The sequence below is a fragment of the Labrus mixtus genome, chromosome 7 (assembly GCF_963584025.1).
Source record: "Labrus mixtus chromosome 7, fLabMix1.1, whole genome shotgun sequence".
Lineage (NCBI taxonomy): Eukaryota > Metazoa > Chordata > Actinopteri > Labriformes > Labridae > Labrus > Labrus mixtus.
Genome location: NC_083618.1, coordinates 20,595,653 through 20,616,887, shown reverse-complemented (window position 1 = coordinate 20,616,887; position 21,235 = coordinate 20,595,653). Strand labels below are relative to the sequence as shown.

The window sequence follows — 21,235 nt, the reverse complement described above, 5'->3', positions numbered from 1 at the left end:
AGCGCTGCAGAAACATGTCAAGCATTGATATGTGGCTCTTAAACAGAACATCAATCGCACACCTGTCTCACACCCCCGCCTTCAAATCAGATACCTGCTTTTAGCAGCGCAGTCATTAGCTCAGTTATTGATCAGCATGTGTGTCATTACTGCTGGACCTTGATCCTGCGGTGGACAAACTGCCACACTGAAATACCTCATTACAGATGTTGAAATGTGGAAATTAGCAGTAATTCTTTGTCTTATCTCGTCTTCACTGCAGTGTAGGAGCTATGGTTATCCAGCTGTAGCTAACCTTTTGCTTGCAAAAAGATGTGTCTATATGTAGTGAGCCCGTTTACTGTGACTCTTTACTTTGTCAAACTGAAAAAAGAAGTGTAACAGACCAAACGATAAATATTACCATTTTGTTTTCCATCTGTTATGTTCACAGTGTACATTTAAATAGAGTACTTTTTTTTACGACAACAATTTAAATGCATTTTTAGTGAAAATAAGTTGTTTTTTAAAGGGGCTATATGTAACAAAAAATTCCGCGTTTGTAGCGACACCGCATGGCCGTGAGGCGAACTGCACCAGTAATCTGTTGCTCACTCTCCCTCGCTTGCTCGTCATACGTGCTCGTACGTACACAAAGGAGCATCATCATCGGCCGCGAAACACTGGATATTTACCGGCATAATGTTTACAGAGGAGGTAAGTGGTCATGTGAAAGTCTGTGAAGGAGTCTGTGTGTCTGTATTCATTCGCCATCCTACAAACGTCAGTCTCGGCAGGCACCGGCTGAGAGCGGGATTGTGTGATGAGTTTGTCCTGTTGATCTCTGTAAGCGGAGCGGAGAGGAGGAGGACGTCGAGAACGTGCATAAAATGTCACTTCCTGGAGCTTTCGCGGAAAAATTACGACCCGGGCAAAATTGTTATACAGGCAACGCAGATAGACAGTGAACATCTACTGTTTCACATCAGTTAACCGTTCACTTATTAATGGGAGATAATAAAAACGATTTATATGTGTAAAAAGTTACATATAGCCCCTTTAAACATTAACATCTATAAAACGATGAATCTTTGCCTACACCTACAACATCGCCTCCTGGTTTACGAGGTGAAGACCAGATATATTCATATGACTTCATATGCAAATTTACAATTCACCCTTAAATATCCTTCCAGGGTTCCTGGAGCCAGCCTTAAGTGGACACTCAACGAACTGCAGGACTTTGCACTGCCGCATTGGCTTCAGTTTCAAAAGCCGAGGTTGCCGCTTGGTCCCACTTCCCCACTTCAAATCTGATTGGCTGACCCAGCTGCTTTTAGGCTGTGTTGCAAGAAGCCGCTAGTCGCTTTCTGTATTTCAATGTGATACATTTGCAGTATTTTATAATGTCACAGGTATTTTAAGAAATATGGTTAATCAGGATTAATCATATTCTCTAAGGTCATTAATCATGGTTGACTAATCAACACTTTATGCTAAACTGGAGGCATTGCATCCTTTATTTTAGTCAATCTTATGTGAACTTATGTCACTTTTTTTTTTCGTGGATGGGAGAATGCTTTAATATGTATTACTTACAGCAAATCATCTCTTTATTTACTCTGAGAGGAGGAAGAGAGCTGAGGAACTCTGCCATCCATTTTTCTCATGCATTTAGATTCGGTGACATCCAAGCAAAGGTAGGCCACAGCCATAAATCAACAGAGCACAATAACAGGCACATTTTTGGGCCGGTCTGTCATTGGCTGTGTTTTGTTTTCTCATTGCATCTTGGCAAATTGCTGTTATTAATGGGAGAAAGCATAGTTTGCAGCCCTCATTAGATGTTGTTCCAACAGCGCCTCTGATGGATTAAGACAAGCCGGAGGCCTCGTCTGCCTCCACAACCGGCTAATATGAACCAATTAAATGCAGAGCACTCTCTGGCCACTCCACACTTGCTTATGTGCACTTAACAACGATATCCAAGGATTCGGCTTCACGGCCAAGTGGATATATAGTTTCAAGACGAGAGGATTCATTTGATAGATTTTCTGCTGTCTTACCCTCACATTCTCATAAATAACATCCCTTTGACGAAACTCATTTTCTTTGATGGTGCTGAGCGTTTGCTGTTTGATCAACAACAATTAAAAATTGTCATCCATGTTTTTTTAATCTCTCCCCTCGGTAATTGGAGCTGTTTGCGACACGAGCTCTGTAAGTTGTACTCGAGATGTGAGATCACAGCTGTGTTTGGGAGTGTGTGATTTCGAGGTAAAGTCGGCCTGGCAGCGAGTCTGACTCATGCAGAAAAAAAGCTCATGGGTAGGTGGCTGTGAGGACTGTATAAATAAACTCAGGGCTTCATTCGGAGGCAGAGCTTGTGACACAGAAAAGGATCGATACTGTGCAGCGCTAGCATGAAAACAGAATGCAGGTCTCTGTGTCTGTTGATCTTAAGCTCAGCTGAAGCGCAGGTGTTGGCATTGCCAGACGTAACTTGTTAGAGCTTACTCGAGATATCCAGCCTGACACTTCGGTCATATTTTCTTGGAAAGGCTCAAAGTGTAATATATTCAAACACAACCCACATCTTGAATTCAAACAACTTAAAGGACTCGTACTCTGATTTACATAAAGTTGTTAAAATAACAAAACACTGCCGTATAATTTATTGACCACTCTTCTAATTAATCCAAAGGGGAATTGCACCACCACATTGAAATAATCCACACAAACACAGATGTATAATATAAAAGCATTGTTTTCAGCTTTTATGAAGTCTTAACAGAAACGAAGGTAAAAACAATCAGGGAGTGGGTAATGCAGGGCTAAATACGTTTATTTCCACTATAACGACCCACTAGCTGTACCTAAAGCCCTGAGTATACCTGCTTTTAACTACACTTAAGCTAACACATGACATCAGCCTTGCGTATGCTGCGGTGATTTGGAGCATTGGTTGTGCATGTCCTCAGGAATTAAGGCTATATGCGTCCACAGGATGCAATGTGCATGTAACCACTAGGGGTAGTGTAGAGTTGAATGGTTATGAGACAGGAAATGACAACACCAGAGACACCAGAGAGCCGCTACAACAATGTCAAAAAAGTTAATAGAGCAAGTATGCAACTACCCTCATGATGTATCATTGCCGTTGCATAGCAACAAACATGCGTGCCAAAATAGCTGGCAACAGATCATCTCCACTTGTTTTTTTTTTTACACCGTCTGATTTATGTGGTGCTCCCTCTAGAGGAGTCATCCAGTAGCACGGCAAGTATGTGAACATTTACGCTCACGACGCAGCAGGATGTAGACGCATATGCTAGGTTCAAAAACAAGTATATTTGAGCCTTTAAAAGCTTCACTGCTGAGTAGTGCTTACCAAAGAAGTACATCATTTGACAAAATCTATTGTTTTTTTAAAGATTTTTTTTTATTAGATAGCGCAGCTGAAGAGAGACAGGAAATGCTGGGAGGTGAGAGTGGGGGGATCAGACACGTAGCAAAGAGGATGTGGGTACAAGACATGATACCGGGAATATCATACATTTAGAAAAGAGCGCTGGTCACATCAACAGCGCCTTTCAACTCAAAGTGCTCAGAGGAAAACACAATAAAGGCAGGGCGCTTGGAAAAAGGATGCTGGGCGCTAAGATTCTCTCCGAGCGGCTGCCTGCTGTTCTCCTCATTGAAAACAACTGAACAAAGACACAAGGTGGACACAGGGCTGTTGTAGTTCGTAGTGCATTGATGGTGAATCACACTGCATGAAGAAATGCATTACTAAGTTGAGGTTTTTCCCTGTAACTGTAAAATCAGCCTTAATGAAAATGACATAATAAAAACCACAGTTCATTTAGTGTTCACTGTGTCTGTCTGCAGGGCAGCAGTAGCTCAGTTTGGACCTGGGTTGGAAGCCAGCTGTGTTGGGCAAGCAACTTGTAAAATGTAGAGAGCCGGCTGGACTTGTGGAGTCCATGATCAGACCTGCATCAGTAGCAGATGTCAGTAAAAACATGGTAATGCATAGCAGCAATTACAGGCATGAAACCCTGATGATGGCTAATCACAATCAAACATTGACAAAGCCGGTAATTAAATTAATTTAGACCTCCTTGTTTGACTTATTGGGTAAATGGTTTTGTTTGTTTGAGTAGAACTTGCAAATTAAAGGTCTTAAAAATAAACTGTTTTTGCTTTTAATTAATTTTCTGAACTCATAGGAATGTGACAAACTGTGATAAATGGCAGAGGAATTGGGCCAGATGTTTCCATATTTAATTAAGGGAGCATCTCTGTTGGTTGAAGAAACTAATAAGCCGCCGCATTGTTTGAAAGAGTCTGCACAGAGGAGTAAATGTTGATTTGAGTTTGGAGTTGACACGGGCTGATTGGAGACTTGTGTGTCCGCTCAGAGCCGATTGGACTTCGTTGCACGGGGAGGGCAGCTGTCTAAACGACCACAAGTGTTGAATTATCTCTGATGGGCGATGGGCGTCCATGAGCGCTCGCACGTTGTTGATTTTTTCTGTTCAGAGTTGAATTAACACTGGAGGTTTTACAGTCTCAATACCAGCCCGTATTAGCTGTGTTATCACAAGGCCTATCGAGAATAAAAGGAGATATTTCCTGTGTTTGGAACACTTTGAACGGAGAATTGGCAAATAAAACGTGTCTAATTTATGAAGTCATTTGGATAGCAGTCCGTGGATATTGAATTGCGTGGGAATTATGCCCTCATGCTTTAGTATGTGCAGCCTGCAACTGCTCCAGTTTCTCGTCGGGGATTATTTGAAATGTGAACTTCCCTTGGCATGAGTGCGTAACCCATGTAATTTGCTCTTTTAAAAATTCCTCATCCTCCCTGCACGCTCCGGAGCATTTTTCTGTCATCGGCTATGCTTTATTTTCCTCTGTGCCACATAAGCAATGAATTGTTCACAATTAATCCCTGCAAGACCACCCAGCTCCTTGTACAGTATTTATATATTGTCTGAATGATGTGTCCTCATTACTCTTTTTATTATGCTGAATTATTTCCAAGTGTCACATTTTTACAGTGGAAGCATTTTGGATAGCACGCCTTGCATTGGGAAGGAACATTTCCTACCTGAATATGTCCTTCTCCTAAAAGCAAAGCACACATGTATCCCCCAGTGAGAGAGAGAGTGAGAGAGAGAGCGAGAGAGTAACATTATTCCACAGACGACTCAGTCGACTTTTTCTCCCCTGTAATCTGCATTTCCACCACCTCCCTGCCAAACTCACACAGAGACATTACAAGGCCAGCCTGGTCCTCTGGTGGCTTCAAAGTAAGTGGTGAGGATTTTCTCTAAGAGCAGCAGCTCTGTCTTAATGACATGCAGTCTCCGGAAAATGTTTATCCATTCAATTTGACTCTAGAGAGAAGATCTCTTCAGCCTGCTGATTAAATTAAGATTCTTTAATAAGCATATCAAGGTGCACTGACACGAGAGACGAGCCGATCTGAGTCTGCCAACGCAGCCAAGACGCTCGATGTGTTTTGAAGGTGAGAAACGCTGAATTCCTGCAGTGCAACGTCTCGCAGTGTGCGAGTGAGTGTTCACCTGTGCAATTTTGCAAGAGAATCTCACAGCTGCACACACGAGCAGCCCAGCAGTTAGGGGTTCTTCCTCAAGGGCACATCGGCAGTGAGCTGGCATCCTTCCAGAAACCAGACCGATTCCACACATGGTCCATACTGAACGGGGACCCTCCAGTTCCCAACACAAGTCCCTACAGATTGAACTATCGCTAACGCCGTGAACAAAAAAACAAATCAAAGAATCGTCATATTCTTACATTTTTCAATTTAACAAATTAAAGTAAATGAGGCGACGCCTGCGAGCTAGTTCAGACAGACAACTCAAGCTGCACCAGCTTCACACCTGACATGCGTCATTATCCACAATCGCCTGACGACACCTCCTTCCAATTAGCGGTCTATTTCAGCTGCAAGACTTCAGGTCTCTCCCTCTGCTCCTTCACTGCCAGCTCTGACCTACAGCAGTACTGCTCTCTTGCTCAGCACCGACACCACCACCACCTGTAGGCTCCTACTGGGGGAGGGGGGAGGGGGGGAGGGGGGGGGGGGGGGGGGGTTAAGAAATCATCCCATCACTGCGCAAATTTAAACATGTAAAATAAAACTGTGACGAGTGATGAGGTCAGAGCCTGAATGTCAAACACAAATGATGTTTTGTTGCAGTAAATATTTCACTGTGAGATGTTTGACTGAAATACAAATATAAAATTCGATTAAAAATGTTAGCTTACTAATTACTAAGTCTTTAATTAACAAAAGCCTTAGAACTTCTCCCCTGTGGGTCTTTTGCGTTGTGGCGCCCCCTGTAGACAAAGCAGTACGTTAGTGGGACATACTGGTGAACAGAAAACGTAACGCAGCAGTTTCATAAAGTTCACAGAGATCAAACCAATCACATGCAGTCTTCGGTCGTGCACCGATCGCAGGGACTAAACTTCACCAGCCCCTCCCAGTAGCTCAAGGTGAATTGTCCTGATTGTATCCCACTTTGTTCTCAACCCCAATTTCCATATACTCCATGGCGCCGCAGTCCCTCAGTGCCACACACTACGCCGCCGTTCGTTGCCAAAAACGCTGCGAGTCTATTTTTCGATGGAGGACGCTGCAGGCACACGTCAAGTTGAAGAGAATAGAACAACCCGGACAGGAAGTCAGACAAGGAAACGCGCAGAGCATCCGGTCAATTTCAAAATAAAACACAATATACAGACTCACAATCGTGTTTTCCATCACTTTATCAACATAACGTCAAAACAGGCATCGAACGAAAGACAAAGCAACATGTTGTTTGCACGTTGCTCTGCACAAAAGTGTTAGCTACTCAGAAAATGATCCAAGATGAATTGCCGTACGTGCTGCATGAAGACATTCTGTGCGGCTTTGTGTAGAAAACAAAAAGAGAAAAAAAACAAATCTCTGTATTCCTAACCCACGCTCCTCTTGTTATAGTCCTTCGACACTGCCGGCCCACACTGCTACAATCAATAAGAAGAAACACATTTGTTAAGTTGCATTGATGGTTAAAAACTTTGGTGGAGTCAACACAAGCAGACTCAGCAGGCGGGTTGAAGAGGCACTTTGAGTGTCACTGTTTTGGATTTCAGAAACTTCAATAGATTGCATAACAGTGCATGTGCACGCTGCGAGTGCATTTCCTCAGAATGTTTTGTTTTTCCGTCGCTATGAAAACTTAACTGTAAAGGTCTTCAAACTCACTTTTTATTATCTAAAAAAAGAAACACTGTGAATAAAGCCCACACAGAGGCCTCTCAGATATTTACCATTAACCCGGAATGAGATCTTCATTACATGGTGTCAGACTGAGGTCACATCTCTCTTTATCTCTACACTTTCTTTCTTTGCTGTAATCACCTGCAGAGTTCTGCAAGAGCCTCACGCCCTCACAGCGTTTTATGTCCTTTTACCAACATAATTATTGGTCACGAGGTCCCATTTTACTCCGTTTTATATTGTTACTGTCATATCCATCTGTTTTACAAGATACAATCCCCTCATTAAATACCGAATGTGTTGAAACTGCCATTATGGCGGGCAGAGGTGCTGCTGTCTGTCGGTGGAAGTCGGCCCACGCAGAATGGCCTGCGCTGCAGCACATAAGATGTTCTTTCCACTCATATGTAAACTAGGTTCATTTTAACATAGATTTAACAGATGTATTTTTGGAAACCACACTGAGCTCCCCCAGACTCTGTAATGCCTTTACCTCACAGTCTTCATTTAATTTCCTTCCCTCCAGTTTTTGGATGTATTTTTCTTTCTTTTTTTTTTTACTCCCAGGTCATTATCACCTGGTAATTGCCTTTGTATCCACCTATTTTCATTTTGAGAGATTTGATCTCATTTCTATGCTGATGTGCTGCACTGTTGTGCGTTTCACCTTAATGGAAGTCTACCTGCAGGTGTGTGCATGCATTATTGTCTAGACGGCTGTGCAAGAGGACGAAGATGAGGTATAATGCAGCAAGGTCATGACTCCATCAGACACTCTAGTTTTGTTCTTTGAAAAGCCGAACTTCTCTTTAAAATCTGTGTCTAACTTTATCTCTGCAAAGTCGGCCCTTGCATTTGACAGTTCTTTCCCATATTTCCTTCACTTTTGAGTTTTTTTGATTGGCCTCTGCATCATTTATAAATGTGTCTTGCTTTAATCAGTGTGTGTCTTTTGTTTACAGAAGCCTTAGAACGTAAAGCTCCTCTCAGGAACTTTTGCATTGTGTCAATTGTGACACCACAAGTAGACAAAGCAGTACCTTTTATCCATAGACTGTATAAAACATGGACGTCACCTCAGTGATGTCACCCATTAGTTTCTCCAGCTGACTTTTGAAACCCATTCGTGGATGTCGCCATTTTGGTGATGAGTCTCAAACTTACTGTCAACCTAGTATCAGTCAAAAGCCTGTATGGACTACTGAACATTTCTGCCACTGAAATCCCCCTGGTCTGGTCGTTCACACTTGTTCTTCCATAGTCCACTATACAACGATAACGGAACAATAAACATAATGCAATAGTTTCAGTAATTGCACAGAAATCGTAGTGTTTGCGTGCATACAGTCTAGGTTTGTGTGCGGTTGTGGGCTGGCAGAAGAAACTCCTGATGAAAGTGAAAAAATTCCGCTGTTTGCATTCACACACTCAGCTCCTCTTGCAAATATCAAGAGTTTATTGTAAGTGTGAAAGCACTAAGAGGGATGGATCTGTGGCATACCTTAAGCCTCCTCACAAACAGCTACAACACCCCATACATCAGTCAGATTATTTAAAAAACTCTCTGCCTTGATTTCATCAAAGCTGTTGAGTTAAAATAACATACCTCCCCTACTGCGTGTGCCAATAAATAAATTAACTATTCAGACCAAATTTGTGTTTTGAACCAGGCTGTAAACATGATCATTTCTGCTGTAAAAACTGGCTTTTTAACATGAACGTGTCCATCCAGCCCCATGTGGACACTACAGGAACTGCAGGTTTTTGCACTCCTGCATTGGCTTCATTTTTCAACACAAGTGATTATCCCGTTTGTCATAACCTGTACATATAAAAGTGATATTTTTTTTAACAACAACAAAAAAAACCTATGAATAGAAGCTGGCGTGATCACTGTGTGTCGGGTAGAGTTGAGTAATACAAGGTGCGCTGTAGTGGGGACAAATAACAGAAAAAATAACAGTTGACCGGCTTACCTCTGTTTGGTAGTTGAGTGGTCTCTGAAGCGGTTACGGGCACACTTGTGTTGGAGAGGTTCAGGTGGAAAGGATAGGAAAAAGAGTGTTAAAAATGCAGCCGCATTTCAGCCCAATGGCCTCCATCTGGCAGTTAGAGAACAAAAAAATCTCTCCATTTTATTTATTTTTAAGGTCAAAAGTGACACTTGTTATGAATCTTTGCCAGGAGAAGTATAAAAATAAAAGGTAACTCACCACTTTGTCTGACTCCTGAAGCAGTGGCTTCAGGCTTGAAAAATAAAACTATTTAGAAATAGTCCATTTGTATGCTGATGGTCTGGTTTGCTTTGGTAGCTCATTAACATGCATCCCTATTAATTTCACTTTTGTCAATTACTACTCAAAACTTCAAACAGGAGCTTCAAGTCAATCGTTTCTGCAGAACTGTTGATTGTTTGGGGGAAGCTCAAGGCTACAAACTGCACGGTAACAATTAGCCATCTCTTCTCTCTCATAGTCCACTCTGATTATTAGCTGTTCTTGTTAACAACAACCCAGTAGTATCCTTGAAAAATTAATAATTTACACACAACTCTCTTTTTGTTTTATTTTTGACACCGCTTGTTTGTTCTTTATTTTTTTACTGGTGATCAATTATTCACAACCATTGTTAGAAGTGTGGTGCAGGTCAAATGTCATCGCTTCTGTCGCAGGTTTTTAATGACTGAGCATGTTTATTCAGGGCCAAAGAACCTACTTCGTTCAATAAGCTTAAATGGATTTGGCAGGTGGGAAAAAACTCATGGATAACTTCTGCATTGTGGTAATTTAATGTGAGAGGCAGACAGAGTTATTGTTTGGATTAACGGCTATATTTTATATGAAAAGAAAAAGGCTTATAGTGAAGTTAGGGCATGTTAGTACTCAGTCTCGCTTGTTTGTTTTCATCTCCGATCCAGATGAAGAAACACCACAAGGTCGCAGAGAAATGAATGCTTGAGCGACTCAAGTTGTGTTTAGTGAGACACCTAACCCCCCCCGTGGGAGGTGAGCTTGTTGTGTAATTGCATGAGAATGAATCACAGCAATTTCCCAAAAGTGAGTGTTGACTCAGGCAACCTTAAGCTTTTTAAAAGGTTTCGGATACTCTAAATTCATGACTGCTTTATTACTGTTGTCTAACATTTATGGGCAGCAAGACAAAAAAAATAAAAAAATCTATCCAGTTAAGGCAAAGTGTTTTTTTTTGTTTGTTTTTTCCGGTGTAAGATGTAATAAAATTAATTTCCTTTCTGTTTTGTTTCAGGATATTTGACAGTAACCATAGAGCCCCTGCCTCCGGTTGTCGTGGGTGAGACTGTAACTCTCAAGTGTAACTTCAAAACTGACGGGAGGCTTCGAGAGATTGTTTGGTACAGGGTGAGTAAAACCTCTTCATGCTGTCAACGCCATTACGCTTGTGATGAAACATCTGGCAGAGTGCTAGATGATGCTGCATGGGAAACAGGAAGCTACAGCGATATTTGTTGTCTATATTGTTGGAGTTTCCTGTGGCCCAGAATGCTGATTGTGACAATCTTTGAACACAATACAGTGACTAACAGTAACTGCTAGCTAGCTCGTAGCATGTGTGTGTGTGCCCCACGGGGAGAGAGATCGTACAGTATGAAAGTGGAAACCACTAATGACGTCATTACTTTCACAAAACAAACAAAACGTTCAGCTCAGCGTCTGACCAGCTGAAGATTCATACGCGCCTGTGGATCCACAGAATGTGAGCGCGGCCTCTTTCAGAGTCTCCTGCAGGATGAAATGGGTAAAGACCTAAAGAATGGTACACTGCATGGAGGGACAGGAGGGACAGGGACGACTCTGCTGCTTGAGCTGGCTTAAGAGATTGAAGTAAAAGTTGAAATCATGAAGAAAAAATACATGTTTTCCATATCTTATTAGATTTATTTCTTGCTATTTTGTGCCTACATTGGAGGGATAGCACAGTGGATAGAGTTGGAAATCAGGGAGAAAGAGAGAGAGGGAATGACATGCAGGAAAGGAGCCACAGGTCGGATTCGAACCCGGGTTGCCTGCTTGGAGGGCTACAGCCTCCATACATGGGGCACGCGTTCTAACCACTGCGCCACCAAACGGCCCACTTCTTATACAGTATTGAAACGCAATGAAAAATGCAACATTCTAATATGTTTAAAGAGCTCCATAAGCCAGCACACAATTTGTTAGTGGTGACATCATCATCAGAGGTCTCTCTCTTTCTCTCTCTCTCTCTCAGTGCAGCAGGTTGGCACAAATCTTTTACAAAGCAAGATCAAGTGATTTTAAATTTAACGTGTTTATTGATATCCTTATTTTGTACACAGTTTATTATTCTTTCTGGTGTGACTTTACCATTTTATAGTCTTTCACATCTTTGCTGTGATTGAGTTTTGTTTGAAAATAATTAAAGGCCTGTCTCTTATTGACGCTCGTCCCAAATAAAGGCAGCGTCACATCATACACTGAAGTTAATCAAAGCCCGGGCTGTTAATTGAAGCTTTACTGTGTTATCATGTTCTCATAGACTTTTTATACAAAAAAGTATTTCATTGGTCAATAAAAAGTACACACCCCCAATGTGGACATCTCACATATGCAACAGGCACCAGTAACAAAAGCTCCCTCATCCTTCGACATGTCAGGCACCAGCTTTGTTAGGCATCCATTTCTTTTATGTCTGGTGATTTAGCTTGTGAGGAGTTGAATGCCAATATGTTGTGTCTTGGATTCTCGTATTGTGAGAAGGTGTTCCGTCAGACGGCAATTGTAAGGAAACAAGCGATCATTATTTGGAGCAGCTGTATGGGAGGCATCGCTGGCTGTTGCTTGGGATTTTGATTTCTCAATCCGCTGGTCATCACCATCGTGTCTTAATAGTTCACAGCTGGCGTCTCAACAGTTATTAAAATCCCAGTTGGTGTACTCCACTTTCTATGTGCTGCCAATAATTAGATTGCTGTTGAAGGAGAGAAAAAGAAGAGCATTGTTTGTCCAAGATGGAGTTTAATTTTCCACAAAACTGGCATGTTTTTAACATTTTGTATCGAAGAAGAAATCGGTTAAAAAATATCTTACACTTCACAGATGATGCTGTTGTTTCACATACAGAGACACTGATGAGCTCTTGAATTGGGAAGCTTTTGCAGCTGCCTCTGTGTCACCTCGTTTGACCTTTTTTTTTTTTTTTTTTTCAGCAAAAAGTGTTTTAATTTTCTTGAGAGATGGGCATATTGGCTCTGTAAAAACGGTCTGTCTCTTCACCAAGTTGTCGCTGAAGTTGCCTGGTGGCGATTGTGTTTGCACAATGTGTTGCAGACAAATTGTAGAGCCTGAAATGTGAAATCAAACAAGCCTTTTGGGGGTTCACCAGGAAATGCATGCATGCTCTGCGCTCGTCTGTCATAACACTTGTGATACAACCTTAAAAGTGTTTCCAAAGCAACAAGTGATCAGCACACATTTCCTGGGATGCGCAGCTCTCGCTTCATGTATGATGCATGAAAGAGGCAAGAGCCCGAAATTCCACTGTATGCAGCTTTTTATTGTGTTCCCACTGTGATGAGATAGCTGGAGCTGTGATGGCAGACACTCTAGTTCGAGCATGTGATCCCACCAGATGCGACACAGCACGTTACAGAAGCGTCTCTCTGCAATGCTGCGCTAAAAATATGCGTGTAGTCTATTTTTGAGCCGCTGTTTGGCTGCGTCAAGCTGCTCCGAGCAGATGAGCCACGCAGGAAGATATACATAGGAGTGGCAGGAATCCAGGTCAATATTCAGAATAAAACACTCTATGCAGACTACAGATCAAATATAACACCATTACATCAACATTTAACAACATAGCACATGGTTAAGGCGTAAAACAAATGAACAAATGCAAAAAGTAAGCATTATAGCCTTTTTTTTTTTTTTTTGGCAAGATTATTAAATCTGCTTCAAAAATGTTGTTTCTGTCTTTGGGGTTTGAAGCTGCATGGAGGCCCGTCATGACTAGACATCATAGACACGTGCAATATGGAAACTCCACACATGAAATACAATTTACATATGAGAGGTACCGAGGCTGGCAGACAGCAGCCGTGTATGTTAGTATTAAGCGTGTCATTTTTAGTCCTGGAGAAAGCTTTGATGGAGCCTTGATGTTGCACTGAGGCAGAAGGAAGTATCGGGATGCATTGTGGGAAATTAAGTAGTATTCCTATAGCTCAACAAGGCTTAAACTCTGGAGTCCAAACATTGAAGACAGTGCACTGACTTGAAGCTGTCCCCATTAACACCCATATTAATGTTTTGGTCAGAATAGCTAATTATTTCATGAGTACACCGTACTGGGTTGAATTTCCATTCCATCCATCATCCATCTTGACTATACAGAGGCTAATAGTTATTGTAAACATTTGCATAATAATAGAGGTTTATGGTTGATTTGATTGACAGGTGGGCGGGTTGAAGCGGCTTGTCATGAGGCCTAATGCCCGCCTCAGCTCCTCCTCTTTTTCCTGTTTCTGGATTGATCAAGAGTCCGGTTAAGGAAGCATTTCCAATTTGGTGAGCGCCATCATTCAGCTTCATAACGCCCCTTCAGAAACCAGTAGGGTGATGTCACTGATACTACGTCCATGTTTTATACAGTCTATGAGCTAGACGCATGCTGGACGAATAGAAAGCCTGATTGCCTGCGTTGCATAAAATTCTAGCCTCCGTGTTTCTCTCTCCTGTGTGTCTCTCAAATGTATGAAAGTGAAAGGCTACATCACTCAGTACCCAATCAGTGTGGCTGACCCTCAGTGACATTATTATTCTGTTAATGGGGACAGTTGTGGACTTTAGCAACTGGTTGCACCTCACCATGGCCAAAGCAGGAGGCCTCTGTCAACAAAAGCGGAAATAATGAGCTTCAAAGAAGGGATAATAAACTGGCAAATAGAGTGTAAATTGGCCATTGTACCATTTTAACACCCATCATTAATCTTGGGTCATTGACAACACAACTGGACAAGGTAAACTGCTGAACAGCTTTGTCCCAGCACGCGGTCCTAACGGGTGAATCCTTGATCTCATCTGGTAATTCCTTATAAACAGTACGTGATAATTGTGACTACTGGTGCAGCGATACGGTGACATTCACCTTGGTGTAACCCTCAACGCTGCTCATTAATGAGCGAGCGGCGTTTTCATTGCTTGGACAGGAACTCTGTCTTTAAAGCTGCGTCTGCTTTCACACTTTTATTATTGTGAAATAAAACAGTGTCTCTGGACTCATCTTAGCAAATGCTGACCTTTCAAGGTGGGACAAAAAGAGATTTATGGCACTTTACACGTTCACCTTAGTATCATAGATCACTTTCATTGCTGTGACAAATTTCATTTAATCAGGCGAGCATTGTCGAGCGCTGTTTTGCTTATATTCTGTCAGATTTCTGTGCTGTCTATTGATAGCTTTGGTTTGAAGAAGCACTGTGAGAATACAGCTGCCCACATTAAGTGTCCTCAGGAGGGACGGCGGAAATCGGCACCGTGTCTCCTGTGGACGCTGCGCGGCACAACCGTTGATACATTATAAATCAATTACCCACACACTGCTGCCAACGTTTCTTTAATCTCTGCCTTTTTATCTGACTAAATACTGTTGACTTCTCCTCTTACCTCCCGCTCACATTGAAGTGGAGTTGATTCTCACCTGGGGAATCTCCGCATCTAATCAAAGCTCAGCCAATCGGACGCAGGGCTGAAGAACTGAATATTTCAGCACCAGCTCATTTATGGTTCCTCATCCTGACGTATTCTGTTTGAGGATTATTTTAATGCATAACACATCCAGACCGCAGTCAGAATCAGCATATCTCAGGATGTACTTAATAAATCTGATTATTCTAAAGAGCCGTTTCAAGTCGCACTGTTTCAAACTCTCCCAAACATTATATCTCAAACTGGAAAGATCAAATTAAAGGTTGGATCTGAATAACAATGTGGTTTCTGTTTTATTTAAACTGTTGGCATCTCATTTAATCCCATTTCTGCAGAGTGTATGTGTGCAGGGGGTGATTTAATTATTCATATTAAACCACACCATCCTTTTCATTGAGATTTTCCTACGACTTTTAATCTAATGCACATTTGTCATCCATTGAACAACCCTGATAGTGAACACACAGCTTTAGTGAACTGGAGTTTAAAAGGGTTCTCACAAGCAGACACACAGTATTTAACACAATCGTGTCATGAGTTAATGATGTGAAGTTGTTCATCTTCGTGGAAAACCTGCTCATTGTATATTATTCCTTACACCATTGTAACAGTTGAAATTTTTGAATGTACCTTTAAGACATACTGTGTTGCTATGTTACTAAGGGATTGACATCATTAGTTGGCTTCTCGTTTTTATCCTTGACGTATAGTTTGAGCAGCACTTGTTGCCTGTGTCTCAGTTGGTAGAGTCGGTTCAATCCCCAGCTCCTGCAGCACCATGTCCGATGTGTCCTTGGGCAGGACACTTAACCCCAAGTTGCTCCTGCAGCTTCGTCGGCGGCATATGAATGTGTATGAATGGGATTAGTTACTTCTGATGGTCACTCTACACAGCAGCCTCTGCCGCTTTGAGTAGTCGTGTGGACACTATTTTATTCATGTATGATGAAAAGGTATCTGTACAACAGGGCTTTGTGAGGTTGATATGACGTTTGTAATAAACAATGAGCATTGGAATACCCCTGACATTTGGAGTTGTGCACTTTTAGCCAACTTGTTGTTTCAGAGGCTCTCCAAGATGCCATAAACCGAGAGGAACGGACCCAAACCGTCACACCATGTTGTAATGTCAGATCATCGGTCTGTGGTAGTGTGCTGCATGTGTGGGAGAAGAAACACACGGACATATGATCATCTCATGCTGTGCTCGTTTTAATACATGTCATTCATATTAACATGTACATATGGGACCCTTCTGAGTGGGTTCCCAGATGCCGGTAGCTGATGGTGGTGGAGCAAGTGGTGTCTGTTGAGTGCCGCTCTGCGCCATGTTTCATTTTGATAACTGGATCACCTGTCTCTACTCTGCTGTTCTCCCCCCCCTCCTCCTCCCTCTTCCTCCCTCCCTTTGCACATTTCAGAATCCCTCCATTCGGCCCCGACATAACTCTTCTGAGATCCTCTCGCTCGCTCTTTCTCTCGAGTGTCTTTCCCTGAGACCATAATTTACCACCGACCGGTCTACTAGCTGAGCTGCTTTTCTGATTCTCCTCTCATCATTCAGCTGTGTCCATCTCCATTCATTTCATTATTATGACTCAAACTCACCTGTATTTATAATCCTGCTCTCAGCTGAATTGAACAGCCCTCTTTCCCTCCATGTGCAGTACAAAGCTTTACAAAACAACAGGACTAGCAAAGACAAACATTAATTGTGTCCCACTAGTTTCAAGTCAAGAAAATACATTTAGCAAATTTGAGTGATTAATAAAATAAAATACCGACGTCTGCATTTTGAACCCACTTCTTCTTTCATCAGTTGTGTTTTTGTCTTGTTTTTCCCCCTCTAATTAAATAAATGGAGACTGAAGGTTGGAGTGCTTTTCATTCCGGGATTTTTCATTGAACTCTCAGAACAAGCTTTGAAAAATGTCACATCGACGGAAACTTTAACTGAATTGTTGGAGGTCATTCCAGTAATTTCAGTGTTTAGAGCTGCGTTCTAATTGAATAACTCCGACATTCTGTCACCATATGAATCTAAATTCTTAACTTGATTCTGTCTTTGATATTTTTTAATTGCCAAGTAGAGCTTTTTCTGCAGTGTGGATAGTTTTGGCTTTAATTGGACAGGTAGAGTGGAGCAGAAACCCGTCTGCTGAGAGCATTGACTGTATCTTAACAAGAACAACGCGTCTTAATCTCCCTCAGTTGTACCCATATGAAGCTAAAATACCCCTGTGACACCGGAATAGACACCACACCCCTTACAGAAACCCTTACAGAAACCAAAGCACACATTTAAAGGAGCAATACGACACCTAGTGTTTAAAATGGGTACTGCTGTCCAACTTCTAACCATTGGAGAGAGCTGTCTCCCCCCGCCCCCTCTTCCCTAGAGTCGATGTGCATGCGGATGACCATGTTGTGGACACAGAAGCTTCAGTGTTTGGCCAGCTCTGTACCGGTCTTGAAACCTTTCTGCGTTCTAACCTCTCTCCATTTTTCAAACTTGGACACAAAGAAGTGTGACATTAGCGTACCATTACAACAGAATGAGGATTTTAGAAAAATTCCTCTTAAGTGTAATTTAATTCCCAAGTTCGACTCATGTCCCATCTGTTAACATGGAGGAGGCGTGGTTACCATCTATAGCCTACTGCAGCCAGTCAGTAGGGGTAGCTCTAATTGTTTTGGCTTCACTTCCAAGGGGCTGTTGTTCCAGCCATGAATAAAGCCAATGACATTTAGTGGAAAAGTATTAAAAATTCTTAAAAAGATACCAATGATCAGTTTTTAAAAATATATATTTCCGGTTTGTATTAAACAGGATAGTAATAAATGCTTTGAGTCCAGGAAAAGCCCAAAGTAGTTTTGAGTGTAATTAGCATTTGAAATACCTCTAACATCAGCTCCCTGCATGCTTTCCCTGCACGCTAAAAACCATCACTGTGAAAAAATGAGGAACAGAGAAGCTGAATGTATATTTCCTAATAAGCTGTTGTATAAAAACGAATCATAGTTTAGGCTTTTCTTTTATGGCTGTAACTTGAAACAATATGCGATGCTTGATGTCCTCCCCCCTCTCGTGAGAACATGCTGGTATTTGTGTTGAGGCAATAACAAATCAATAGTTTGTAATGTCTCCAAAGGACAATAACCAAAGACAGTCGTAAATCTCAATCATAAGCCGGGTAACCATTGAAAGCTTGTCAAATTTTAATGAAGCCATCTGCCTCCACACAATCCATCCAGAGCATCACAGCTAACAGCTTCACCATCTATGCTGCAATGCCTTATATCATCTGTGTGTAGATAAACGTGAAGCTATTCCTGTGCAGTATTTCCTGCTGTACCTGAAAGAATAATTCAGAACAGCTTTACATTTTCTGAAGCCGTTCTGAGTGACAGCCCGATGGGCTTTATCTATTCCCTTAGGTCCAGCTGTGCCATTGTATCGCCAAATGTTCCATCTTTTGGTACAAGGCCGGGGCAAAGACTGCGTTTTCATGGATATAGATGGTATAGATGTATATAGATGATTTTTTTCATGGTCATTACAAAACCATAAGTAAAAGGATGTTATCGTGTAGCTCAGATGAAAAGAAAGACAGTAAAGTTTGTGTCATGTCAAGCAGAAAGTCTGCGTTTATTTTACTCAACCTTGTCTCCTATAAATGACATTTACTTAGCTGCTCTTCTAATTTGTTGTTGACACTTTAAATGGTTGCAAGGATTCATGTTCACTGCCATTGTTGCTCAGAGTCATAAAAGGCTTTATTTATGTGCTGGACTGGATTCACTAGAATGTGGTCGAGGTGCATGACAGTTGTGCGTTCAGAGTCAGAGTTCAGGGCTCTCGTCCGCTGTAGTTGAAGCTCCAGTGAGGAGTTTTTTTAGCCGGCTATGAAGAAAACTGAAATCAATACTGATGCCTCTGTCTGAGCAACAAAAGCAAACAAGACCATCTGCAACAAGACTGATAATTTCTATACAGTAATTATTAATTCCTGAAAATGTTCCCACAGGTTAGGTGTTGGGAAAAGTAAGCTACAAGCGCTGCAAACATCACCTTTGTTGACATTGTTCACAGCAAAGATTCCCAGTAAGTGACACTATTGACTGTAAAAAGACAGTAGATGACATTTTTCATCAGGAAAATCCAATTATGCATGTACAGGGAGATCGGTAAAAAGATAAGAGGTACATCTATGTCCACAGGGGGCGCTAAAATCAACGCAAACCAAAAGGTCTTCACAGGACATTTACGGTTAGATAGATAAAACAATTCATATCAGCTCCAATCCTCTCTACTTAAGTGGATCAGGTGTTGAACTTCAGCCCTAGACTGATTTTAACCCCCAAGTGATATTAGTAATACTCATATTTACAGACTTTAACAGATCATTCATTTTGAAGTCAAACAGAAGCGGAAATGTTTCCTTGATCTCTGCTAAATTAGCTTGTGACATCTTTGATATATACCGCGGCGCAGTCACCACCAACTCACAGCAGACATGTTTTTACTCCACTCTGACTGTGCGTGGCAATTGGCACCAATGTTTGTAAATTAAGCGTTCTTTTTCTCTGATGATCATTTACATAGAAAGGGGACGGCTGTTCCCCAAAGGTCTGCATAATTGTTTTTTTTAAATATGGGCAACCAGCACCTGGTGCAAAGAGACGATGTTTACTCTGCAGCGCAATTAGCGGTGCATTTAACCCCTTGCCTCTGTGCGCTTTGATTCATTTGCACAGGTTTAGTGGGTGCAAAAACAGCACATCCTTTCATGAATCAGACTCATTGACTTTATTCTGTGGGACGTTGCCTCCTTCGTTTGTCAGTATATGATACTACTGCTAAGATTTATTACACATTGAAGAATCTTAGCGTAGTCTTTAGGAAGACAAGAATCGGTACAGGTAATAAAACACAAGGCGTAAACTGTGGGATCAGTGGACTATTCTTTGTTAGGTTAGGTAATGATTTTTCTATCTCATTGAATCCTATTGTTTTTTTTTTCTCCTCTTCTGGTCTTGGTTGACAAAGAACAGGTATATTTAAAAGCAATGTCAATAGAAGATGTCATTTCATCACCATTACATTTCCACCATAATGAATTTGCTTTTGCACATGAAGGCAACCTCTCGGAGGCAGAGCTGCTTTTAACTTAGTTCCCATCCATAGCTGCTGGGTCTTCCTTCACTCTGTGTCTGCTTCACAGTGAACTACATTTACCCTTTGCCATTTTATTTCAGTATCTGAACTCTTGGGTGTGTACTTTTATCCACTATATGAACTCTGAGTGTAGTTCGCTCTTTAAAAAAACTCAAACAAAGAATGCGAGCGTTTGCTGTTGGAGTGGTGTCTTTGAATTTGACTTGCTCTGAAATCAGCCCGCTTCAGTTTTTCTCAGACTGACAAATTAAGGAATTAATGTGTCTAATCGGATTGTGTGTGTGTGTGTGTGTGTGTGTGTGTGTGTGTGTGTGTGTGTGTGTGTGTTTCCACCTCATGTTTCCAAAATTAAATACCAACTTACACGCAGTTTTCAGATATCACAAGCAGGCTGCAGGCTGTTGAGGGGACTTTGTCGGAGTTCTTATATCCAAACTCTGCATGCACACTTCTTGCCTCTTGATATATAGCCATTATCTTAACCGCACAGTGGTGCAGTACACGTGTACTTAAGTGTTTGCCAGCTGTGTTTGGACACATGCCAGCTGCCTAAGTTGCTTTGAGGAGAACACGGTGATTGTATTTGGAAATATGAAGTGGCCCAAATAGCTGAATGTAAAACAAAGACCTGACTACAACTGTATATTCTAATTTATAGCAAAAAATATCTATATTGTGGGATAACAGTGAGACACATGCCCACACATACTCTGCGCCACTTCTTTTTCTAATACCGCCACCAACTCTCACATTGCCTGCGGTGGTGTTTTGCAGATTTACTTGTGGCCCACATTTTGACAAATCCCATTAAAGCTGTTGACAGTGTCAAAGCACAATATAACAGCTATGCAAATGACTTATCTTGTCACAGTCTGCCAAGGAGTGCATTACCTGGGGGCGGTGCATCACTGGATTTACTGATGGTACGGGCCCATATGTTGCCTCCCGATGCAGTGACAGAAACACGTCACCGGACACTCGACCGGAAAGTGTTTTTCCAGCCGGTAATCCGGTTTCTTGACTGCAGAGAGACACAGGAGGCGTCATATGTTAAATCCAAGTTTAAAATCT

General features: G+C 41.7%; 1 protein-coding gene across 2 annotated transcripts in view; it reads left to right on the top strand.

The window, feature by feature from the left end:
* igsf21a (immunoglobin superfamily, member 21a) overlaps positions 1-21,235 on the top strand; it is a 247,871-nt gene that overhangs the window by 70,365 nt on the left and 156,271 nt on the right. For both annotated transcript variants that reach the window (XM_061041183.1, XM_061041182.1), the window contains exon 2: positions 10,550-10,662. In XM_061041183.1, the coding sequence (XP_060897166.1) occupies positions 10,550-10,662 (113 nt within the window). The remainder of the gene's footprint in view (positions 1-10,549; positions 10,663-21,235) is intronic.